Genomic DNA, 25968 nt, shown 5'->3' with positions numbered 1-25968 from the left:
AGGATGTTATGAAAGAGAGAGAGAGAGAATGGATGCATAGAAAGGCAGGGAGGTTAACCAGAGGTATTTCCGGCTGGCTACCCTGCACGTGGGGAAGGAGTAGGGAGGCAAAATGAGAAAGAGAGTGCAAGGGGGAGAAAGAGAGACGAGCACAAACAAACGGCGTACGCTATAGAGCGGTAGGGGGCGGCGTTCTTAAAGTCTATCGTGAAGGCCCGTATAACCGCAGGAACTTTAGTAACGCGAGTAAGGCCTTCAGCGCGGATGCTCATCGGGAGCACTGACCTAAAGCTTTTAGTTCTGATAGTAGACGATTGTCCAATTGGTCCAGCACTCTGCACGTCACTTGTCTCTCGGCACTATAGCGCGGGCAGACACAGATAATCTGTGCGAGCGTCTCATCGCTGCTGCACATGTCGCACGTGGGGGCTGTTGGTCATTCCAATAAGGAAGACATATGCGTTCGTAAATTCCACATTACGAAGGGATCTCTTCAATGAAGCCGAGTTCTACCTTTGCATTGTCACTCATTGACTATTTTCACAATCTCCGCAACAGCTCCGGACGTTTATTAAAATTCAGCGAAATATTTTTAACTGATGCTAGTACTATAACTAGAACTCATACGTTGTTTGTTTTTCTTGCCAGAAACAAACAACCGTGCCAGAACCACGATATGATTATGAGGCACGCTGTAGTGAGGGACTAAGGATTAATTTTGACCACCTGGGTTTTTTTTAACGTGCACCCAATGCACGGTACACGGGCGTTCTTGCATTTCACCCCCATCGAAATGCGCCGGACGCAGCCGGGATTCAATACCGTGTCCTCGGATTTAGTAGTGCAATAATATAGCCACTACGCCACCATGGCGGGTAACTCATACGTTTGCGATAACCACATTCGCGTTGAAGGCTTGTTAATATGATACATTTACTGTTGGCGTCCCGCAACATTGTTTCGCGAGTACTCGCGCTTTTTGCGTCGGAACCTTTTTATCGGCGGCGCAAGTCCAACCAGCATTAACCACTAACCACCGACCACAAAAACGGGCGAGAGAACCAGAGAAAGCTATTCGCTTTAAAAATACTCAGAGCATGGAGATACGGTTGTTTTTGATATGGTTGACGGTTCTTAGCAGGAAAAATGTTAATTGTAAATTTAGGTTAATGTTTGATAACCTGCACACCACACTCAGCCTAGGCTTTGCTTTCAGACGGGCATCGAGCTCTTTGCGTTCCTGGTAACGTTCATTGATATTGTCTGGCTAATGAAAAGAAAGAAGCATTTCTCGCGCAATGCAAAAGCCAGTGACAAAATTTGTGGGTCAAATGTGATTTTAACCACGACTTTAAGCGGCAATGACAGAAAAAGCAAAGCCCACGTGAACTAAAGGCAGTGATCACGGCGCTCTCAGGTTCACTCACTAGGAAAGACTATTTAAATCAATTTTAAGCATAGAATCATGCAAAGGTCTACTGTTTCCTTCTTTTGGCAATCTTCTCTTTAAAAAATAAAACAATATAGCAATGTCTACGCTGCAGTACAGACCACTTATAACGTAACCGCTTATAGTGCAGGACCGGATATAGTACGGTCTTTTCAGACTCCCGTTAATTTTCCTATAGCACTCCATGTATACGCATACCGCTTACAGTGCAGCCGCGTGAGACGAAATACCGGTTATAATGCGGCTTCCGCAGGAAAATCTCGCCGACAAGGGCGGTAGCGAGCACACTTCTCAACGGGGTGCGCCCACCGATGGGAGAGGAGATCAACGAGGGCGATGGGGAGGAGGAGCATGAGACGTGCAGCATGAGTCCAAGATCGATAAAATCGTAGCCTCAGGCCGTTATGTGCGAGTGAAAGCGCGCGGGGGACGCGCGCCCTCACGGAGAGCGAGCGCACAGCGGAGAGCTAACGCGACTTCTATCGCCCGAAAGGCCGTGGGGGTATAGGAGGGAGCGATGGGGGCGATGTTGTGCTGCGTCACCAAATGCGTATCTTGCAACCGGGCGCAAGGGGAACTGGCGACGCAATCTCCCACGCGACAGGAGCAAAGCGGGAAGGCAGCACGGGAGAAAGGGAGGGAGGGAGGGAGGGAGGGAGGGGGCGGCTACTACTCTGCCAACAAATGTGCTCGCGCCTGTGCCGGCTGTCGGTGTTGTCGCGCGCACCGTATCTTGAAAGCGATCTCCACACGGCTCTGTCCTTTGTATGCGCTGTGCTTACGCCGCTCAGTTTCCGTTGAAGCGATAGACCGCACGAGCCTTCGCTTGCTGCGGCGGCCGCGTTTCCCCACGCCGGTGTTTTGACAGTGGTTGTCTGCGGTCATGAGTCTCTTCGTGTTTGCTTGTGCGCGTTGACGCCACGCTTGGTAATTCAGTTAGTAAGCGAGTGTGTCAAGTTTATGCAGCCGATAAAACAACTATCCCTACTGCTTATAGCTCTCTACTAATTTGCTATCGCAATTGATGCTTCGCCTTTCGGGCGAAACTGAGACGTATTTTTAATTATTACTTTGTCTGCTTCATGCGAAGATCGTGGGTAGCTTGGACATTCACCTTTCAACGTTCGTAAATTTAAACGGATGCAAAGCCCCAGTAGCATGCTTCGATTCTCGGATACGCGCGGCTGCTTGGTCTACATGTTTTGCATACGTGTAGGGCTTGAAAATCGTTTTTTTTTTTTTTGCTCATAGTGCGGTACCGCTTATAGTGCAGATATTCATGACTCCGGCAACTTACATTATAGCGGTCTACACTTATAAGCACTCTTACGTTCTCGCCGTCACCGCAGTCTCTGTGGCCCGCACTGAAATAAGAAAGGGGGCACTTGAATTGGCTTGATAGCTCGTAACTGCCGTAGCCGCTGATTCTCCTCTGGCCATGAGGTTTTATGAATTGATTGCAAAGGCTTTTGCATGGAAATAGTAATTAACCCGCCGAGGTGGCTTAGCGGCTATGGTGTTGCGCTGCTAAGCACGAGGTCGCGGCATCGAATCCCGGCCGTGGCGGCCGCATTTCAGTGGGGGCGAAATGCAAAAACGCCCATGTCCCGTGCACTGGAGCACGTTAAAGATCCCTTGTGGTCAAAATTAATCCGGAGTTCCCCACTACGGCGTGCCTCATGATAAATAGTGGTTTTTGACGCCTCAAACGACACAATTCATTGATTCTAATAGTAGTTAAGCATCTTACTTAGTGAGTGGGGGAATCCATGAGGGCGAGTGTGAACAATAGTGAACACTTCGGCAAACCTTAGTCAAATCAATCTTTATTTGCCATCTATACAGAAATACATCCACGCTGATTTTTTTTATTTGAATATACTGCAGGCCCTTCACGGCCCGTGAAGGCGTGGTACATAAATGTAATGATCAAAAAATCACGGTGAAAAGTCAATACACTGAATGTTATACAGAAGTCATACAGAAATGTAATGATAAAAGTGCAGGACCGGATATAGTACGGTCGTTTGAGACTACCGTTAATTTTCTCATAGCACATACAATTTTACATACAAATGATTATCATAATTTTGATTATCATTTACATACAAATGATTATCATCATTTGTATTTAAAAAAAGAAAGCAAGAAAGAAAGAAAAAAAGGCTTCCTGGACAATTTGCCAAGTTCACAGCCCTTTCAATACTCAGGAACAGTGGATACAAAAGTATTTCCAAAGAAATCACTCAAAAGGATTAAGGAAGACTAATAAATTAAAATTTCACTGTAGGTAAAGTGAGTAAATTGTTTCCTGTAGTTTCTAAATTACCACGGCAAATTGTTCCACTTCCTACATTAGCTGCTTGCAGTATTGTGATCGATGTTCTTGTCCTGGAGTATTGCACTGGAATGAAAGGCAAGGATACAAAGACAAATATAACTTACGCCACCGTATGTGTCCCCTTCTTGACGTTTATTTCGCGCAATTGCACCTATATTAAGCATGTGCTAACTAGTCCAGGCCCCTGTGCTATTGTAGCGTGTTTATTTTATATATTAGACACAATTTTTAAAACTTTACCCGTGATAGATGGCATGATTCTAACCTTTGAACTGTATTGCTCGAAGAGACGTACATGACTTGCGCGAGAATTTTAAATGTACAACCGGCTAAATAAGGAAACTTCGCTAAGTTTTCACGGACTACTCTACAGCACATATTGCAACTTGCAGCCGGTGCGTTTTTTGCAAGGCATATCCACTTGGAACGTATTTTGAGGATGACAACTTTTTCGAGAAGTGCGCCGTCTAACTGCCGGAAAAAATGCACTGTTGGTCCACTTACTTTTTAAACAAAACGCCGTCTTGTACACTGAAGGGCAAACATAATTCAAAGGCTAAAAATAAATAAAAAATCCTTTGCTAATGGATATCTGGAAACGACTGTCATCCCATAAATCAGTTACAAAATGGATACGCTTTGCGAAATCACCAGATACAACTCGTATGATTGCGATATGGACTGTAAGGTTAGGAGTTTAATTAGTGACGTTTTGATAATTAGTTGAATATGCATTCAAATTTTTTTACAGCAAGTAACGTCCGCCTCTTCGAGTAAACCAGTTCTAGGAGTTAGAATTGAACTATTTTCCACAGGCAATTTAAAAATATATATATTTATAGTTTGGAGTGAGGAGTGCCCGGTATACTTGCGTGAGAAGAATAACCGCGAAAGCTTTCTCCTAAGCGCTGACGCGTTTATCAATACATTTATTTATTGATAAATACACTACAGATTCCAATCGGAACATTGAGTGATGGGGGAGGAAGTACAACAATATAACAAGATTACATAAATACATTGAAAAGGGTCGCGTTCGCAGGAGTTCAAGCGCCTGGTGAAGCCCGTGCCCCTGTGTACCAAGGTGATGAAGGCCGACAAGAACGCCAAGGCTGGCAAGGAAGCCGCGGCGGCCCCGCGCATCCTCGTCATCCGCAAGAAAGAGGCCAACCAGCAAGGGCAGCTGTACATTCCGTACGGCTTCGTCGTCTGCCCAGAGAAGAGCCCCAAGGTGAAAGGAGCCACACACCCCAACAAGCTGGTCTTCTCATTTCCGGACGTCGTAAGCGCACATTTCGTTATTTCCTTCTCTGTATGTCAGTGAGGAAAGGTGTGTCTATCTATATACGAAGAAGCTGCCTCCTTCAACACGAGCCAGCTGCATGCCAAGGCTTTCAAGCTAAACAGCATGGCAAATTTATCACCTTTCATGGGGGAAATGAAGTTTTATTAATGAAAATAATGGAAATATCAACACGTACAACGCACGCTACCGGTTACAGAATCTATGTAAGGAAAGTGATCACCACGTTTGTTGCACTTGTACTGGGTGTTCTAATAGTAACTGTGCAGTGAGCAGACAAACAAAATTTGATGATAATCGTGAACGACATCGCAGTTTCACGTGCGATATGATAGCGCGAGAGTTCGTCTGATAACGTATGTGGCGTGCACTGGGTGTATGAGAACAATTATCACACAAGGCAGGAGCTACAGACAGTCATTACCCAGCACATTGCACAGATAACTCCGGCAACCGTCCACCGAGTGTTTAAAAATATGCAGCGTCGTGTGTAGACGTGCTTTCAAGCCGGCGGTTATCTTCTGTAGTGAGCACTACACTGCCGTAAGTAAAACTTTAAATTTTGAGACCTCCATTTTCGCTGCACAGTCAGTTTTCGGACACACAGTGCATGCCGCTTGTGTCCTGTCCGCAGCGCGCTTTCGCATGTCTAATATTCCCAGTCGCGAGCAAAAACCTAAAGACAAGTGGTGCTACAAAAAAAAAAAAGAAAGGCGTTTTCACCGGAGGAATGGCACAGTGGAAGCTTTCTAAAAGTCACATGTGTAGAACGCTTCCTGAATGGCACTTGTCAACTTCTGTAATTTACAACCTGAACTTCCGACGGGGCTTTAACGAGCGAGCTCTCCAACGTCCCAATGTCTAATGCAGGGACTGTGAGAGACGCCGTAGCGGAAAGCTTCGGATTAATTTTGACCACCTGGAGTTCTTTACTGTGCACCTAAATTTCAACGCGTGATTGTTTCTACATTAGACCCCGGGCGTCAAAATGCGGCTGCCGTAACTGGGGATCGAACGCTCGAATTCGTACTCTGCAGCGGCACAAAGCCATAGCCACTGATCCGCCACGGCGCATATCTCTTGTTCGTCAGTATACAACAAGGATAAGTCTTGTGGGATGGTGACGTAAGGTATTCTAAGGGGCAAAACACTTTGCCCTGAAATTTCAGTAATCCTTCGTAAAAACGCCACCCGCTGTCCCGTGAGCTCCCCCGCGCAATATGAGAAGTTGTGAAATAAGGCATGGATCTGAAGCTAGAGACGTCCCTCGTTCGACCACTGTTGATCACTTCAATTCATTGATTCAAACATCATAAAATATGATGGAAATTATATCTTCAAAAAGCGGTCACGTAACTTTTTCCTGTTGAAATGTACTAGGGTTTTGTATTTATTAAGTAATGCAGCTTCATTATGTCTTAAAGGCTGCAGTTTGCAATTAGTTCAAGTAACTTGCTGCGAACTTCTGTCTTGCTTGAGCGCCGTGTTGCAAGAAGGCGATGGTGAGAACAGCCAGGGCTCAAGTCAAGTGTGCATTGTCGTCTCTATCTGTCCAGGACCAGTCGTACAGCTTGACGGACAGCAACGTGACCCGGCTGATGCCGCCGCCGCGGTGCGACGAGATCTTTTTCTACACGCCGCAGATGTCACAGATGCGCAAGAAACTGCATCTCGGCTCCATGGAACAGATCCCCCAGTCTCCCTCCAGCTCATCGACGCACGAGCTATCCGAAAGCTTGAGTTCAGACCAATCGGACGCCCCCAAGAGGGATGACCCCCGCGTGAGTGAATATATCTGTCGTTTTCGTTAATCTGGTTATTGAGGAATCTGTACGAGAGAATGGCAGCGAGGTGTGAGCGAGTGGCTGGCGCGCACGGTCACCCACTAACGCGAGCGTCTTGATTATTAGACATTTGACGTTGTTTTAATGAGCGTGCAGCGCAACTTATACCTGGTACCGTGGCGATGTCGGGACATTAACAAATGTGCCATCCGCGAACTTGGGGGCTTTGTTTTCTGGACGCATTAGAGTTTCTTGTGCGTGTCGTCGTTGAAGCTAGTCAACAGATCGATGGTACGAACTTAGAGAGCCAAGGAGAGACACGAACTTTATTTACAAGCGGCTCTGTATGGTCCGAGTCGTCGGCGTTGGTGCAACGTTGTCAATGTGCCGCTTTAGTGATGTGAGACCCCTCGGCTAATCCTTGCATATAGACAGATATGAGAGCATACATGAGAATCGCGAGATTCTGGTTGTTGCTATGCTGGCACGCGAAAACACATGTACTATGCGTACATAGAGCTCCGCCTGTCCCGTTGATCCTTCATTCTCCTTCGTCTGTGCGGCCATGTTCGCCGCGAGCGGTTTCCAACTCATCCGTTTAGTATTTCGAATTTGCATGGTTCAAAACTGATTATAGGGCTTAAAGTCGAGGTGGGTTCACGAAGGTTGGGAAATCTCTCCAATTTTCCGGATGATCCCATGTTCTGCCACCATTCCTTTCCCTCCCCCCACGCACACACAGACACACGCACTTTTTTGTCGTTTTTTCGTGTTTTCTTTTTGCACAATCCATTGACGTGCGCTCTACAAATTTGCATTTCATGCATTTCCAGCGCTTTAAATAAGTAGGAAAATTTGAGAGAAAAGAAAGACGAAAGAACAGGTAGTTGCTGCTGAGCGATAACTTTGCAACCGCTTTTAGCCAGTGCAAAAATCGTCTCCGGGAAACCTGCCTGTTCTGCAGCCTTTCTTCTTCTCTCAATTCATCGCATTTCTTTAAAGCACTGGAAATGCAAAATACACATTGTTTACCACCATCCTCCTGGCCTCCTACTAATGAAATGTCAAATGTGCATGGGGAAACTTCCCCTGAACGGACGGAACATCCTTCTGTCTGATCTCCCTCGCCACCTCTGAGCCGGTGACGTTATAACCGCCACTTTTCCCGCCTTTTCAGGTCCGTCGCGTGAGTCTGGTATTCACGACGAGTGAAGCGAGCGACGACCGAATCGTGCTTTCTCCGTCATCGCTTTCCAAGTGCTCCGAGAGTCCCGAGGAAGGCGAGGCCAGCTCGGAAAACGTGAGCGTGGGCGGAGGAGCTCGTGCTCGCTGCAAGCGCCGCTCTTCGCTTGGCGTGCTCAGGACGAGCGAGCGAAGCGACTCCGAGTCTGTCAAGACGTCGCATGTCTGACACCTGACGAGCTTAATCCCGCTTGTGGACTTGCGACGATTTTGGTGCAACGTCAGGCAGAGCCATGTACGCCCCTAGTTTCAACGACGACCTCTGCGCCACGTCGGAATCGGACTCACCAGCTCGGGCTCACACCCAGTGCCGAACTTGTGTAAACGCGTCGGAATTGTGCCATATGCAGTACTGCGTGCGGGTAAGGTTTTGTTCGCATCTTGCAATCAGAACGTTGTACCTTGAAGCAATACACCAGGTTATGCAGTTGTTCGTTCGGCCTAGGTGCCAGTTTTGAGCATGCGTTGTTGGTAAACCTATATGGTCGCCTGCGCGCGATGGCTTCTCAGGGCAGTGCCCCGAGGTAGTGGACTGGTCATCTTGCTGTACTGAAACGTTCTGCTGTTCATTGTACCTTTACCTGGTGCCGTATCGTCAGTTAACTGCTATCCAACGCGTCGCTTTTCAAGACGCGCTAGTTGGCGGATGGAACTAGACGGGACGAAAGGACCTTCGCGGTCGGGCAGATTATTCGTCGGTGTTGTTTTTACCCCCACCCCCCCGTCCGCAGTTCTAAAATGCTACGATGGCAAGGGGCAGCGCAAATTTTGGAAAATGAGTGTTTTGCTACTACAGTGCACACCGGGCTGGAATGATTACGCCATGTGCAACTGAATGTACCACTGAAAGAACTCGATCAGCTATGCGGCGCCAGGTTACTGAGTACGCGCATTTTACGTTTATGAGTAACCCGGTAATGTGTTAAGAACGCGTGGACCAAGGAAAGTAATTGCTAAGCACTTTATGAAGTCTGACAGTGCAGAAATATTGCACCACCAAAACAAGCTAATGGCAGTTTACTGTCGGCTTGTTTCACGACATATCGCGGTACATGTTTGGAAACGGCCATCTTATGGTGCCTTAATGGGTCTGCGGGCCGGCCTTTGTAGGCATACAGGTGAACGCACCAGCGATTGTGAATATGTAATGTTGTTTTCTACGTTTTTTTAGACATTTGAGGATATTATCAACGTGTATTGTTTGTTTCTGAATGCCGTTATCGTTTTTTGTTTGTTTGTTCCAAACGTCATACTTGTTTGTACTCACTCCATTCGAATGACTGTCGTGTCTGTTAGAATTTCAGCAGCATGCGGATCGTCTGTGCATTTGTCATGTATGCTGTATATTTATTCTCGCCTAAAGGGCACTTTTGCCAGCTTCACTGTTTTGTTTTTCTTTCATCATTGCATCTATCGTTCACTGACTGCAGTATATCTTGTGTAAAGCGAACACATTTCTAAGCGCGCGATGACACGTGGTCTACGTATTTGCCAAGCAGGCAAAGTCCTCGTCCTGGAAAGAGTCAAAGAGGAACTACTCCGAAGTGATTGAGCCTGCTGAGAAGTCTTTCTGTACGAATGTCTGTTGAAAAGCAGAAATAAAAACTGAAGTACAAGTTTTTCTTTCACCCGAGAATGTTCCTTGAAAGCGTGATGGGAAAGGAGACGGAAGTATCCTAGTGATTACTTGCGTTATCCAACCGTGATTTCCTTTAAAGGTAAGTGAAGGGGTACCACAACCGTCGAGCACTCCAATATAATTAATGTCTCTAAAGTCCGCGTTCCAACTTTTAGACATTGTTGTAACGCAGTCGCCAACAAGAGAAGTACCACTGCTTATCATCCTTTTACGTTCAGAGTGAAGGCGATGTTCTGAAGCTCTGTGTCAAAATTCGCTGCTCTGACCGTAACTTGGTGTATACCGATGCTATAGCACGACGCGGTGAATAGAAGGATGGTGTGAGGGCCAGCTCTGTAAGCAAGAAAAGACAACTCTAAGCGCGTAGCTTTGATGGTAATGCACCATACTGTCTAATGGATCACTGGTGCAATTCTAATGAAGCCCCTATTTTCATCCATCATTGTGCAGTGTAGCATAAATACCACATGATGTGTTTCTGGGCGCCGTGAAAACGGCACAAAGCGAAGCATGCTCGTCACAGTGGTTAGAGAATATGTTGATAGAGAAACCCCCCCCCCCCCCCCCCCCCAAAAAAAAAAAAAAAAAAAAAAACACCGCCCAAGCACTCCGTACAGATGGTTAACCAGCGAAGCTGAAACGTGCGGCCCCGGTGTTTAGCAGTGGGTTAATCCCGACGCTGTATTGAAGCGTTTCTAAATTATTGGTTAAATGTTTGTGTTTCTAGTGGAACGCAAGCGCCAATGGCGGCCGGATGCTGCTAACCACGACGCCGAGCTAAAACAGTATATCGAACGCATGCGACAACGGCGAGCCGAGGAGGCGGCGTTGCGGGCAGAGCAGCGTCAACGTGGCAATGGCGAAGAAGAAATAAACTTTATTATAACGTGAAAGGATGAATGTGGTTGGGGCCCGTAGTCCAGGGCCCCAATGGCTGCCTCCACCGCTCTTGCTCGTCGTATCAGGGCCACCCAGACCTGAGGCTCTGGCTGGCCCTGATGGCGAGAACGCGTTCGCAGGGCCAACGCCCGCTTTCGGCGGGAGTTTCTTGAGCGACACTTTAGCTTCGGTTGCGACGAAACGTCCACGTTGAAATCGCGAAGTGGAACGCAAGCGCCAATGGCGGGCGGATGCTGCTAACCACGACGCCGAGCTAACTCGATATATCGAACACATGCGATAACGGCGAGCCGAGGAGCCGGCGTTGCGGGCAGAGCAGATACGACGCAGAGAACGACGTCACTGACGGCGCTGCCAATGGCGCGCGCGCTGGGGTGCGACGTAGAGAATGACGTAACTGACGGCGAAACATGGGATGAACGGTTTTTCGTTTCGCCTAGCCATATACAGCTTTCGCTGTAAAAACTGTCAGCCTTTCCACTGGGGTGGAAATGGAAGACCAGAGAAGCTGTACATGGTGGGAATTGTGTATTTCCAATTATGACTATTAAGATGTGATGGTGTAATTGGTTATTTGTACTATTAAAGAATGATAAATATCTATGATCCGGTGGCTTTCATTTATTATTGCGATATCAATTATACAGACACTCAAAAGCAGATTTCTGCCGTCGGCCGTCGTCCGTCGCCGTCGCCGTCGCCGTGAGGTTCCGTATGACGTCAATGGAGATGAAATCGTCGCCGCGCGCCGAACGCTGTATGTGCGAGTGAAAGGGCGCGAGGGACGCGCGCTTTCACGGGGAGTGAACGCTCGGCGGAGAACAAACGCGCGATCTGCGCTGTGCTCCCTTAAGGGCTGCAGAAGTAGGCGTCTCTTTCCTCCTCTACAATCACCATATATGTAGAGCAAATGTGCCTTCTTCCGACGCGCGAAAGGCCGTGGGGGAGGGGAGTAGGGGGAGGGAAGGGAGGCGACGTTTAGCTGCGGCTCCAAGTGCCTATTTATATCAGAGGCTCCGGCAACAGTCACCAACGCCGCACGCATTTTGAGCGAACGCGGGCAAAACGCCGACGGCGTCAACAGTTCTGCGTGTTGCCGGTGCTGCTGCATGTCCAAGTTTATACAGCTGATAAAGCTGCTATCATTACTCCGTATAGCTCTCTTCAAATTTGCTATCGCAATTGATGCTTCGCCTTTCAGGTGAAACTGCGATGCGTTTTTTTAGTGACCACAGGGACCATGGTCTTATGGTCACTACGGAACACCGCCGTAGAGCGTACGGCAAAGGTTGGCACGTTCTTCATAACACGTCACCAACGCCGCGCGCGTTCGTTGCGAACGCGGGCAAGACGCCGCCGCTGTCGACAACAGTTCTGCGCGTTGCTGGTGCTGCTCCCCTCCCTCCTTTGCGTCCATAGTACGGGAGTGAGAGGGGGGGGGGGGGTCGGCTTCTACTCTGCCAACAAAGGCGTTCTTGTACCTACCGCCTGTGCCGGTTGTCGGTGTTGTCGCGCGCACCGTATCTTGAAAGCGATCTCCACACGCCTCCGACCTTTGTATGCGCTGTGCGTACGCCGCTCAGTTTCCGTTGAAGCGACAGACCGCACGAACCTTCGCTGGCTGCGGCGGCCGCGCTTCCCCACGCCCCCATTTTGACAGTGGTTGTCTGCGGTCATCGAGTCTATTCATGCACGGCCGCTGAATAAAAAAAGTGGTCGCAGTTTCACCTGAAAGGCGAAGCATCAATTGCGATAGCAAACTTGTAGAGAGCTATACGGAGTAATGATATTAGCTTTATCAGCTGTATAAACTTGGACATGCAGCAGCATCGGCAACACGCAGAACTGTTGTCGACGCCATCGGCGTTTTGCCCGCGTTCGCTCAAAATGCGTGCGGCGTTGGTGACTGTTGCCGGAGCCTGTGATATAAATAGGCACTTGGTGCCGCAGCTAAACGTCGCCTCCCTTCCCTCCCCCTCCCCCACGGCTTCTCGCGCGTCGGAAGAAGGTGCGTTTGCTCTACATATATGGTGATTGTAAAGGAGAAAAGAGACGCCTACTTCTGCAGCCCTTAAGCGAGCACGGCGCGGAACGCGCGTTTGTTCTCCGCCGTGCGTTCACTCCCCGTGAAAGACGCGCCCCTCGCGCCCTTTCACTCGCACATACAGCGTTCGGCGCGCGGCGACAATTTCTTCTCCAAATGACGTCATACGGAACCTCACGGCGACGGCGACGGCGACGGCGACGCCGACGGCAGAAATCTGCTTTTGAGTGTCCATATAATTGCTATCGCAATAAAAAAAAGTCGATCACCCGAAAGGCGAAGATAAGTAGAGAGCTTCTAGAGGCTTGCAAAGCAGGCAAAGGTTGTCGCGCCTGTCTTCGCAGCCCTTGAGGGAGCACGGCTCAGCGAGATCAGAATGGGACGCTCGTCGAGCAGCGTTGGAAAGCTTACCCACCTTCTCGCCTCGCAACGTATTTTATATAAATACGCATTTGGTGCCGCAGCTAAACGTCGCCTCCCCTCCCTCCCGTCCCCCCACGGCCTTTCGCCCGATGCAAGAAGCCGCGTTTGCTCTCTATATATGGTGATTTTAAAAGAGGAAAGAGACGCTTAGTTCTTCAGCCCTTCAGGGAGCACGGCGCAGAACGTGCGTTTGCTCGCCGACGTGCGCTCGCTCCCCGTGAAAGCGCGCGGCCCTCGCGCCTTTTCACTCGCACATACAGCGTCCGGGGCGCGGTGACGATTTTATCGCCGTTGACGTCATACGGAACCTCACGGCGACGACGACGCGGACGGCAGAAATCCGCTTCGGAGTGTCCATATAATTGCTATCGCAATAAAAAAGGGGACATTTTTATTACGATAGCAATGATATGGGGCCGTATTCTGAAACGTTCGCCTAGGCGAAATCAGCGTGCGCGCTGATTGGCTGGTTGAGCAAAATTGAGTGACGTCGGGCTCAACCACCCAATCAGCTCATCCAATTTTGCTAAAACAGCCAATCGGCGCACGCCTGAAAGCGAAAAAAGAAATTTCGCCTAGGCGAACGTTTCAGAATACGGCCCATGGACACTCCAAAGCGGATTTCTGCCGTCGGCGTCGTCGTCGCCGTCGCCGTCGGCGTGAGGTTCCGTATGACGTCAATGGCGATAAAATCGTCGCCGCGCCCCGGACGCTGTATATGCGAGTGAAAAGGCGCGAGGGACGCGCGCTTTCACGGGGAGCGAGCGCACGTCGGCGAGCAAACGCGCGTTCTGCGCCGTGCTCCCTGTAAGTGTCTCTTTCCTCCTTTAGAATCACCATATATAGAGAGCAAACGCGGCTTCTTCCATCGGACGAAAGGCCGTGGGGGGACGGGAGGGAGGGAGGGGAGGTGACGTTTAGCTGCGGCACCAAATGCGTATTTATATAAAATGCGTTGCGAGGCGAGAAGGTGGGTAAGATTACCAACGCGGCTCGACGAGTGTCCCATTCTGATCTCGTCGAAAACCTCCGAACCGCCCCCAGAGGCACCGGCAACAGTCACCAACGCCGCGCGCGTTCGGTGCGAACGCGGGCAAAACGCCGACGGCGTCGACAACAGTTCCGCGCGTTGCTGGTGCTACTGCATGTGCAAGCTTATACAGCTGATAAAACTACTATCCTTACTTACTCCGTATAGCTCTCTACTAATTTGCTATCGCAATTGAGGCTTCGCCTTTCGGGATGAAACTGCGACATTTTTGTAAGGTTAATGCAATTTCTAATTATTCTGCTTAGAACATGGGCGTGAAAAGAAGATCCCTACATTTGCCGTCTCATCATTCTAAGGGCGAACTTGACTTATGCACACCTTTGATAGTTGTAACTGTGCTTGCATAAACACAACTGGAAGGCTATGCAGAGGCAACCACGACAAATAAAAAAAAACGCCGATGGTTCAATGATAATTACATAATGTAATTGTGCCTGCAAAAAAAAAGAAAAAAAAAGAAACGGAAGGAAAAGAGACATGAAGAGAACAAGAAAAGAAGGAAATAAAAGAAACAAATCGTAAATCATCAACAATTTATGAACGATAAGGATGTGGAATCTGCGGGTTAGTGTTGGTGTAGGAGCTTCCTGATACAAAACATTGTTGGCAATGAATCACGGGTATCCAAAACATACGCGTACATCTTCTCTGTTTAAGAGTACAAGAGGTTTAATTTTACAAGTGTGGGCCTCAGGTTCAGGGAGAAAAAGAACAGTGCCTCCTTCTCTCACTTTTGTTTTCTTGCTGCTAATGCGAGCGTAATTGTTTTACTGCAGCTAAAACAGTTTTGATAACGATGCTCTGATTCGATTTTGAAATCATGTTGAGAGCATGTATAGAATCGCACATGCCTATACTCAGCCGCGATCACGCTCTCAAGGGTGGGGAGAAATGTCCACCTCAAGTACAGCAAAGAATGATTCTTGCATTCTTATTTCTTGATTTAATACACCTTTAAGACGCATTTAAGTGTACTATATCGGTAAATGTTTTTGTTGAAACGCGCTCTACTGCGCGAGATTTACGGCCCGCTGAAGAAGAAATTGCAAGCACGTCGCGTTCCTCGCGCACCGCGACCTCTAACAAGAAGACAAGACAAGACAAGACAACACCTCTGTTCGTTCCAGGCCGGCGAGAAGAACGCTGGACGCCACCATGGTAAGACGCCATTTTCAAGTCTCCTGTTCGAGGTCGCCCCGTCGATTGGTTTTCCGGCTGAATCGCGTAGCAGCGAAGGGAGGAATTTGTGAGAACGCTCGTAAGGAAGCCGTTCTGTAAGGAATCGACAGGTGTATCGGATGTATAGTTTTCATTCTATATAAAGGAGAACTAGACTTCGTGTTCAGACTCTAGTCCCATTTCTGCACGGCGTAGGCCTAGCAGGCACAGGTGCCCTAAGTGTTCGGAGTCGTGAGGATACAGGTTAAATTAATTCGATAACATATCGCTTGAACAGCCCACAAATGTTTTTGGTCTACCGAGTTTATTGAATTGATTGAGCTGTAGAAGCCTCGAGTTGGGTGCATTGCTGAAGCCATACATTCAAGTGCTGAATGTGCTACCTCATTTGCATGCTGCGTGCTTAAACACAGAAATACTTGAGGTTCTTTGTAGGTGACCAATTAAAACCATTCTTGCAGGCTAGTGGTACCTTCTCTTGACGGCAACGCTGAAATTAATGAGGATGTTTAACATCACAACTATCACAAATAAACGCGCACCCTCGGCACACCTCAAGTAAAACCAGACGAGACACGGCGCCGTGGAAGACTGAACGTGGTCAATATAGCCACGCGGGAAACATTGACGGGCACAATATTGTAAGCACATTAGTGCTTTGGTATATAGCCCCCATGGGAATGCGTCGCTGTCCCGCAACCGTGAGCTCACCACCTTAGCCGCCGCGTTATATTGTCACTACGTGACACTATAACGATAACAATTATATATTGCGTTATATTGTCACTACGTGACAATATAACGCGGCGGTTTGCATCCCTGAAGCGAAAGCAAGCACGGCGTGGCGTTTCCTGTTCAACACAATATCCCGATTATAAACGCGCTAGCATCTGCGCTTATTGTACTTGTTTGTACTTGCCCTTACGTCACCAGTCACTAGATGAAGTAAACTTGCGTTCCTCGATAAGCCGAACCCGAATAACTAGAACCAGCCGCGGTGGCTCAGTCAGCTAAGGCGTTACGCTGTTGAGCACGAGATCGCGGGATTGAATCCCGACCGCGGCCGCCGCATTTTGATGGAGACGAAATGCAAAAACGCCGGTGTTCTTGCATTGTAGTCCACGTTAAAGAACCCCAGGTGGTTAAAATTAATCCGGAGCACTCCACTACGGCGTGCCTTATAATCAGAACTGGTTTTCGCAAGTAAAACCCCAGAAAGATGCAGCACGACTGTAGTAAGGCTATACACATCGCATTGACTATCAGCCATACGAGTGTTTCTTGCCAAGAAAAGGTGAAAGGGGATTGGGAACACGTGTCAAAGTTATCGTGATAGATAACAATATTTTTTTTCATGCAGTAATAGTGATAGCGTGGTGAGTCGCGTATCGCTGTGTGTCTGTAAGAATTTAAGAAAAAGTTTCAAATATTTCCGGGCGTTTCGCCCTCTGTATATTTAAAAAAGCACATTCTGGCATCTGTCGAAATTGGGCGTACACTTGCACTCGAAAGAGTGGACGGTGAGATTCCTATTTAGCAAATCCGTTAACAATTTGGCGTGTTTTCTGCTGTTGTTATAAGTCAAGAAACAATGAACTAATAGAATCATTCTTATCCTTGAGCTTTGTCTAAGCGTCGGTGTTTCAAGATACGAGCTTCGCTTCGTTGTTTGCCAGATGAATTCCAGCGTCCGTGCGTCCCGCAGACCAAAGGCCATGTCCGTCTTACCGGCCGGCGACCGCATCACCGTCGGGCGTCGGCCACACAACGAGGCCCGGCCAGGTCGAGGACGCACCCGGAGTTCGAGCGCGTGCAAGCGACGTGGCCTGGGTGTCGAGGTGCAATGTCGTCGCCTTCCATGGAGCGCGGTGCCACGGGCGACTCGAGCCGACATCGAAGACGCAGGACCACAGGCGCAGGCAGTGTTTGGCAGATCGGGCGTTTCCGTGACCTTCCTGATGCTCGGCAGGCACCCGTTCTCGATCCACCGACGGCGGGGAAGTTCGGCAATGCAGGAGAGCAGCCAGCACTGGTGAGTGCTCCTACACGTATGAAGCCACATATAGCACTGGCGTTGTCGATACTTAACTGATAGGGATATTTTAAGCCGGCTATTGGTCTTAGGCGAAGTTTTACGCTTACTCGTAACTTGCTTCTCATTGTTCCCACACGGGACACCAGCTTCATTGGTACCGAGTGTGGATCCCGCCCGCAAACGCCCCCTAACCTAGCGCCCTCCGTAAAGCACAAGTTTGTGATTGATGATTCAAGTAGGCAGCGCTGGTACCTGTTTCTTATACGTTCGTCTTAACGTCCCTGCTACATGGCCCTGATAATTTGATAACGTACACTGCAATAGAATATGCTCAACTCTCAATCAAGAACGTATAATGAACTAGTGAAAAAACATTGATTGTTGGCTGTAGTGTGTATATGTATGGGCTGCAGCGCGGATCTCAAGGGATAAGGTAACTCAGCCTGCAAAATTTCCCACCGCCACGACGTACTCTCCTTATAGGTTCTTCACTAGGGAATAGCAATTACTGCTGGGAGAAGTCCGTGTGACTTATTATATACTCTTGTAATGTTTAGCGCCAGCGCCCATGTCTGTTTACTTTTCTTCTGCCGTTATACCGACAAAATGGCCGTAGTTCAAGGGCCCCGTCTCACGGTATTACACCCCCAGGGATGCAGCAGTGAAGTAACGAAAGCCCTGGCCAATGGGGAGGCTGATGACTTACGTCACTTATATAGAGAGTGATTTTAGAAGAGAGCAATGAAAAAGAGAAGAAATGTCACTCTCACAGGTTGCCAGATCACGCCTTTAGTGCTAACGTAGTTAAGCTACCGTCGATCTAAGCGAGGGTTTTTTCCTGCCGTAGATGAGATGAAGCCTTCTGTGCTGTAACAGCTGATTAGATCCAACGGAGTCGACCTAGATTGAGTGCCACCAGAAAGATTTTCGATCGCACTTTGCTGTATGCTGTTTGCCCGTATAAAGTTTTCTCACTTTATACACTGGACTCGCATATCTTTTCCAAGGAAATACCAGCAGAGATTCGGATTTCAAGAGCCTGTATATACTACTCTCTTTAACAACGCGACAATACACATCACACGGACAAAGCAATACGCACGACGCGCCGATTTTGTGTCGTGTTCTATGCGTGGTGTCTGTTTTCGTGCCATGAAAAATATTGTATATTATTCACCATTCTACTGGAAAGTACGAAGAAGAGATTATGAGCAGAAAATGCACTTATATATAAGCTCTTGCAGCGCTGTAAAAGGGGACAGACGGAGGAACAAACACACATAGGCGCTGTACTTACAAACGAGCTTTTTATTAAGGTACCGTAAATTGAAAAAATGTATGACCCGGTTGCCGTGTCTCAGTCCTCGTCTACTGCACTGAAAACGTTTTCATGTAAACAACGAACCAACCAACTGCCAAGATCAAGTCACTTGTGCTCTAGAAAATGCAGATCACCTCCAAAGCAGACGCGGCTTATTAAAAATACCATGTTGAAATGGATTCACATGAACGTTTATCTCGTCTTGAGTGTACAAGTTCAAGGCTAGCACTAAATCAATACGAATTGGTTGATTGAAGAAATTATTAATTTTAGAAACGATGCCTCTTTCACGCGATACAAAGGAGGCCAAAGGGAACAAAATGCTTATTGGAAGCCGAACGCGTGCTACGAGCAGCAGATTCTTCAATCTTGGCAAAAGCCAGGTACGAAACGCGATGTCCGAGCGGCGACCCTCAAAGATCCACTCCTAGTGACTTGGCAGCATTTCCTGACGGTGGTGTCTTTGCTAAGTTTCGTGCGTCCTGACAGACCCATATAAGTGACCGTGTTCTCAAAAGATGTTCTCGCGCTATATTATCTAATCGAAAAAGCAGATGTCAGACAAACATGAGGTTGCATATTGTATAGGGCGCTGAACACGTGCAACTAAGTAACTGGATAGTGGTGCCTTGACTATCCTACAAATGTAGTATACATAGGTGCGAAGCCGGCCGGCTAATTGCAAAGCGCGATTACGAACAAAAATCTTTGCCAGGTCAGCCTCTGGTGTTTGGTGGTTGTTCGTATAGAAATGTCTTGCAGTCTACGAATGCGTGGCTGTGGCGTCTATGTGGGTCGTTACTGCTGCGCGGGGGCGCTTTGTCTTGTGTAGTGGCGTTTACTCTAATGCGATAGTAGCATGCTGCGTTTGCGTATTACAGTATTACTATGCGACAGCGTTTACATCTAGCACACCCCCCTCGTCCGCAACAAGCGGGGACATGTTTCCGGCGAGTGCGTTTTTCCGGTGAGCGATGATAAGTGGTTCTTGAGGGAAAGGGAAAGGTTGGCGCTATCTTCTGCAGCCCTTGAGGGAGCACGGCTCAGCGCCAACGGGGAGGGGTAGGTGGGAGCGAAAGAAGGGATAGAGTGGAGTCGCCATGGCTGGGCGAAGCAAAACTGGCAGGCATAGGCGGCACGTATCAGGCCGAGATGGAAGGCCTTGGTGTGCTGCAGAGTCTGCAGGGGTGTTGTGCCAGGCCGGTTAGGCCTGGGGTGGGGTGGGAGGCCGTGAGGCCTTCCCGCTTGTAGAAATGTCCTTAGAGGCGTGCGGAGAGCCCTGACGAGTCAAGGAACTCCACGACGCCTCGAAGTGCAGAAAGGTGGTGTCGGCCGGGGAAGAGGAGATCTTCCTCCTTGCCAGAGGGGAGGCCCAGGCGGCGGAACTCCTGCAGGAGTGGGCCCCGCTGCTGGAGGTACGCCGGGCAGGCCAGCAGGAGATGTTCGATCGTCTCCGGCTCCCCGCAGGAGCTGCAGGCCGGGGACGTCGCTCGTCCCAGTCGGTAGCTGCGTGCTGCCGTCCAGCTGCAGCCGATGCGGAGCCGGAGAAGGAGCGAGGTCTCCCTGCGAGCCAGGCCTCGCTGGGGGAGTGGTCGTGGGGGGCATCCCAGTGCCACCCGTTTGTCTGGGTGGTGGGTCGCCAGGTGTCGCCGCAGCCTCAGTCCAGTGAAGTCGCCCTCCGTCACGGCCCGACTGAGGGGCACAGTGGTGTGGTGGGCGTCCTTCGCCAGGGTGTCGGCTGCCTCGTGGCCCGGGATCCCTACGTGGGCGGGGATCCAGTGCAGGGACACCGGGTGGCCTGCGTCCTGCAGCGCTGTCAGCCGGGTAGACAGCAGTGCGACTCCAAGGCTGGCGCTTTCTGGCCTCTGCAGGCCGAGGAGGGCTGCCTTGGAGTCGCAGAGGATGGCCGCTGGTACCCCAGGAAGCTCCTCGGAGAGTAGGTCGACGGCCAGGTGGAGGCCTGCCACCTCCGCTGCAGTCGAGCTGGCGTGTCTGGGCAGTCGACACTGCCTGCTCTTCTGCAGGGCTGGTGCCGTGCAGGCCGCCGTGGCAGAGCCGGTGTCCGGTACCACCGAACCGTCGACGTACACCAGGAGGTGGTCTCCGAGGGTCTCGTCCAGGAGGCAGGCGGCCGTCTGCTGCAGGGCGCAAGCGGGCGAGCGCCTCTTCGAAATCCCGGGCAGCTCCGTGGCGATGGGGACAGGAGGCCTCTGCGGTGGGGGCAGCTGTACCGCATTCGGCGGTGGGTTGCCAACCACCTCCTCGTAGAGGCGGCACAGCTGACCCATCCTTGAGGAAGGCCGGGACTGGAGGCGACGCAGCAGGCCTCTGCCATCAGGAGCATGGTGGAGGCGGTCGACGTGCCTCAGCCCCTGCTGCAGGAAGAGGAGCGACAGGGGCCATGCTCCAGCCTCCGCAAGGGTAGCGGCAATCTGGGAGCTCCGGGGGACGCCCAGGCAGAGTCGGATGGCCGCCCGGTGCTGCAGCTCCAACTTTTCGAGGCGGCGTGGCGGCAGCGCCACCAGCGGGAGGGCGTACCGCAGGCGTGATGTGGCCGCCGCCTCGTAGAGCCGCAGGGCCCACTTCACCGAGCAGCCCTCTCCATGAGCAAGGAGCTGCGATACGGCCTTGCGGACCCTGATGGTCTGGGTCTGCATGGCCCCGACTGCCGGTCGCCAGGTTAGCCGGTGGTCGATGCGCAGCCCAAGGTACGACACAGTCGTACTCCATGGGATGCGCACGCCTTCCAGCTGCAGCCGGGGAGCTGAGCGCCGTGCCGCTGCTCTCGGGTGGACGAGGAGGGCCACCGTCTTCCCCGTCGAAACCGAGAGTCCGATGCTTCCCAGGTAGGCGGCCGTGGTGTCCAGGGCTCTCTGGAGGGCCAGGCACACGTGGCGGCTTGACTGCGGCGGTCCCCGCACCCACAGGGCGATGTCATCCGCGTAGATGGAGCACTCCACCTTGTAGTGAGGGTCGGTCGGCAGTGCAGCAGGCAACCGGGCCAGGGCGAGGTTGAAGAGAAACGGGCTCACCACTGACCCTTGTGGTACGCCTGCTGCGACCGGACGGGGAGTGCTCCTTGCATGGCCCACGCGGACCCTGAGGGTGCGGTCGTTCAGGAACGATGACAGGAACCGCCGCAGGTTGCCGCCAATGCCCAGGAGGTCCAGAGCCTGCTGGACGACCGCATGTGGGAGGCCATCGAACGCCCCCTTGACGTCGATGAGGAGGAGCATGGCGAGGTCTCCGCTGGCCCTGGCGTCCTCCAGGGTGGAGACGACGTCTGTGATGGAGTCCGCAGTGCACCTTCGGCGCCGGAAGCCTGTCTGCTGGTCCGCGAGGAACCCGCAGGCGCGGGCCACCCGGTGAGCGAAGGAGAGCACACGCCGGCAGCCGTCTCACTTTCCCTCCCTCTCTGTAGATGCGACGCGCGAGTGTTTCCTTGCAGTGCCTTAAATGACTTACTTCTGTCATTATGCACTCTTCTGGCAGATTACCATCGCTTACATGGATGCGATACGATAGAAATGCAATTCGCTTGAGCCACTGTCGCATTCATGTAAATACATCTTGGCCGTAATTCCGACTTCTTTAAGCCTAATGTCTCGCGTTCACGCGCCGCCTTTCTAGCACGTCTGTTCGAGAGCAAATGATTAAAGACACGAAAAGTAAAGGACGACTTGTCCTGCGAGGGGTAGACCAGGAACTAATAATGGGTGATGGCTCGGATGTACAGCGTGGCGAATGCGCTTGTAATATAAAGAAATGTTTCTTTTTGGCAAGTCCTGCTGCGTGCGCTGGAAATAAAGAAAGGAAAAAGAAAGATGTTGAATGAATTAGCACAGCATGCCGTCAGCCACCGTTTGGCAGAATGGCTTATATCGGCTTCTCCTACTAGGTTAGTTTACATAAATTCGAGGCGCACGGAATGAGTGGGAAGTCGCGCTGACGCAACACCAGTCAAGGTGTTGCGTCGCCAGTCAACACCATTCAGAGTGGGTGTCGGCTGACCCAGCACGACTCGACCCCGTTTACATTCATCTTGCCGCTTGCCAAGCGGGTTGGGATGGTCAACCAATTCCTTGCCAGGCGGGTTGACCGAAGACACGTCGACGCTGGTTCGACGCAACCCGTTAGTGTTTATAACAACTCGATGACCGGTTTTCGACCCGGCGAGCCGCCTCCACGCGACGTCATCGAATTTATACAAACGTAGCTGCTTAGATATTTCTACAACTATGAAAACATTTTGTAAGCCTTGTCTGTGTAGGCACAGTGTGCTAATCCTTTCTGCCACCAACAATTTGCACTACGTCTGTCGACCGCCGTTGTTGTATTGGCCGATCGCGACAGAAAATCATTCCTTGCAACGGGGCCGACTACGGCGACGTCTCGCGCAGGCCTACACTATGGTTCATCCAGATGTCGGCAGTTGTCGTCACGTTCGTGGTGGCCGCGCTCGTCGCCCTGACGCACGTGCTGCTACAAGGGTCAAGGATGCTACAAGGGTCAAGGGCACGTAAGGTCAGAGGTTTCCCGGAGGGCGACGACGACGATGACGACGGTGGCGATGAAGGCGCCAACGGCATCAGCGGCGTCGCTGCAACTGGCCTATGGCAGGGGCGTGTCAGCACCTCCTGTGGCACCTTGTAGATTTTATTAGTTTATGTACATACAACAATGTTGTTTTAATTTCGTTGGTAAGCACTATTGTGCAGTAAAAAAGTGTTTTCTTGAGACCAAGTAAACATCTTTGCGCGAATCTCGTTCTGCTGTTTTTCCTTGATGCCCGAAGAATAAGGTGGTCGCAGGAGCGTACGAGACACTGCTGATGCGGAAATGCCGGAAGTTGGCCATGTTAGAGATTTACATCTATAGGTGCAGCGCGAACACGACTATACGGGCAGGAACAGGTGTGTGCGTCTATACCCCTGTCCGTTTTACCTTCTATATAGCTGGTACAGTAGACACTATTATTGGTTTGCGCAAGAAAGGCCGAAAAAAATTGCAGCTTTCGCAGAATTACTGTAATTCGGCAACTGTAGTAGGTGATTGAGGCCCCGACTCCATGACTCAATCATAAAACCCACGTGTTATTTGAAAGAGCCCTCCCTCCCCCCAACATCTGAACAATATGAAAAGAAAAAAATGGGGCATATCCACTCTAAGTGAAGCGAAGCATGGAAGGGAGGTAAGTAGTCATAGTGCCTGGAATTGGCCGCTGCGCCAAATTTTAATGTTGAAGGTCGTACGTTAGCTGCTGATGGTCTTAATAGCAGTCCAATCCTGCCCCCCCCCCCCCCCCCCCAACCGCAAAAAAATAGAAGCGAAGAAAGCCCAGATGAATGGTAAATAAAACTTACTCGCATAATTTATTGCATTTACTCACATAATTTTACTGCACTATTTAGATATCTTAGCCTTCATATCTGTAACAAGTAGCATATTCATTTCACCTTATTCCCCTTAAAAAATGATGACACTATAGCCTTTTCAGCGCCAGATTCATGGCCGATCCTCCAGAGCGGGTTGTGCCATGTCACCAAGGAGCAAGATCAAGGTCAAATAAATGTACATTCTTTGACCCCGCCAGGCCATCTCCTATATATTGGTATTATACTAGAATTTCTAAAGCGTCGTCGAGGGAACGTTTCGCAAGAAGTTTCGGAGTGCTTTGCTTGTAATCCGGACACAAGCAAATCAATGTGCCATAAATTGAGGTTTCATCATCGTCATCAAATGCTGTGAGGCGAAGGTAAGAACAAACTAGCCTCCTTTCCCGCTGTATAGAGGCTCTCTCTCCCCCAGCATTCCTCTCCTCGGTTCTCCCATAATCGAGCCGCGGGCACAGGTGACGTTTACGTCCCAACCCACTTACTTTTCTTTCTCCCTTCTTTTCTGGCTGCCGGCCGCATTTCCGGTAACGGCTTCGCGCACTCTCGGGAAACTTTATCATTCTCATTATTACTATTTCTACTATCTCTTATTTCTGCCCGTCTCTGACTTGTTTTACTGCCCAGTTTATTGGACAATGCCTCGTTGTGGCTATGTGCCTGTCTGAGATCATCATTACTATCATCATTATCATAATCACCATTATCATCAACTTCTTTGTCATCCTTGAGTTCGCGTTCCTTATGGTTATATTTTTGCTGCAGTGCAGCGTCTAGGCTGTGGGTCTAGTACGGAGCCCACATGTTCACGTCCTCTCTGTTGACGACGAAGAGAGCGGCTCCTCCAAGAAGAATATGTGTTGGTTTATGAACTCATGTACAGGAACTCCGAGTTAATCCTGACTGACTGTCGGGATACATTTGTGCCACATTATGTAACAAATTTTGTGATAACATGTTTCTTTGCTGTGTGACGAGGAGGAACTGGTGCTACCGAAAGGCGCTACCCGCTGCACTTACACCATGTAAAAACAAATAAACCAAAATATAGGCACGCGGGAACTTATTGGAAAGTTAGCTCTTTTTGTATCCTCAATCAGTATTACAATTCTTTCCATGGTCTACGAACCGTGCTCCTTCGTTTGTAATGTCCAAAACTGACGAACGGCATTTTCATCGATTGAATCATGAGGTTTATTGTCCTAAAGCAACGCAAGACTTATAGGGCGCGCGGGTGGTGGAAGGATGCGAATAGGGCGCGCGGGTGGTGGAAGGATGCGAATAATGCCCCCCCCCCCCCTCCCCCACTTCCGGCAAAAAAGAAGTGACACGAGCGTTGCAAAGCTCGTGCACCTCGCGCTCTCCTCGTTCCAGGCCTGCATTTGGAACGACCGACTCCGCCACGGTAAGACGAGGTCTTCTTGCCTCCTGTTCGCGACATTTCTTTTCGGGTAGACGCGAACAGCAGTAACGACCTTCGTTTCTCACACTGCTCATCAAGTAAGTTAGCCTCGCTTGCGAAGAATAGACTGATCTATATTCAGATGCATTCAGCGCAGTCGTGGTATCTCTCGGACTTTTCAGGCGCTCCAGTTTTGCGATGCTAACGTGACCCTGCGATTGCCCTGGGTTTTGTTCAAGAATCATATACGATGATAAAAGTAAACGTACAGAGGGGATACGATCAAAAAGAAAAAAAGTTTAGGTACAATGTACCGTATTATCGGCTACTTCACGAGCTTTGACGAAAGCGCAGAGTGGCAGGTCAGAGAAGTTGACCTTAGCCCAAACAACATGGAAATCATAGTATAAGGTTGTGAGTCTACATATTTTAGAAGGATTGCGTTGGTTCTCCAGGTTGTA

At 49.9% G+C, this 25968-nt stretch overlaps 2 protein-coding genes across 14 annotated transcripts in view; both read left to right on the top strand.

The window, feature by feature from the left end:
• LOC119449696 (sodium-dependent dopamine transporter) overlaps positions 1 to 9748 on the top strand; it is a 145400-nt gene extending 135652 nt beyond the window's left edge. For all 8 annotated transcript variants that reach the window (XM_049665381.1, XM_049665385.1, XM_049665383.1 and 5 more), the window contains 3 exons: positions 4834 to 5073; positions 6651 to 6875; positions 8056 to 9748. In XM_049665381.1, the coding sequence (XP_049521338.1) occupies positions 4834 to 5073; positions 6651 to 6875; positions 8056 to 8289 (699 nt within the window). In that variant the 3' untranslated portion in view covers positions 8290 to 9748. The remainder of the gene's footprint in view (positions 1 to 4833; positions 5074 to 6650; positions 6876 to 8055) is intronic.
• A 5530-nt stretch (positions 9749 to 15278) lies between these two features.
• Positions 15279 to 25968, top strand: part of LOC119448061 (uncharacterized) — a 61491-nt gene continuing 50801 nt past the window's right edge. For 3 of the 6 annotated variants that reach the window (XM_049665393.1, XM_049665395.1, XM_049665394.1), the window contains exon 1: positions 16984 to 17388. In XM_049665393.1, the coding sequence (XP_049521350.1) occupies positions 17033 to 17388 (356 nt within the window). In that variant the 5' untranslated portion in view covers positions 16984 to 17032. Of the gene's footprint in view, positions 15336 to 16983; positions 17389 to 23112; positions 23413 to 25968 lie in introns of those variants that run through there. The other 3 variants (XR_007466348.1, XM_049665396.1, XM_049665397.1) reach the window with 2 other exon arrangements.

The sequence above is a fragment of the Dermacentor silvarum genome, chromosome 4 (assembly GCF_013339745.2).
Source record: "Dermacentor silvarum isolate Dsil-2018 chromosome 4, BIME_Dsil_1.4, whole genome shotgun sequence".
NCBI classification, from domain to species: Eukaryota; Metazoa; Arthropoda; class Arachnida; order Ixodida; family Ixodidae; genus Dermacentor; species Dermacentor silvarum.
The sequence above is the reverse complement of the archived record's forward strand: the minus strand, read 5'-3'. Positions and strand labels throughout refer to the sequence as shown.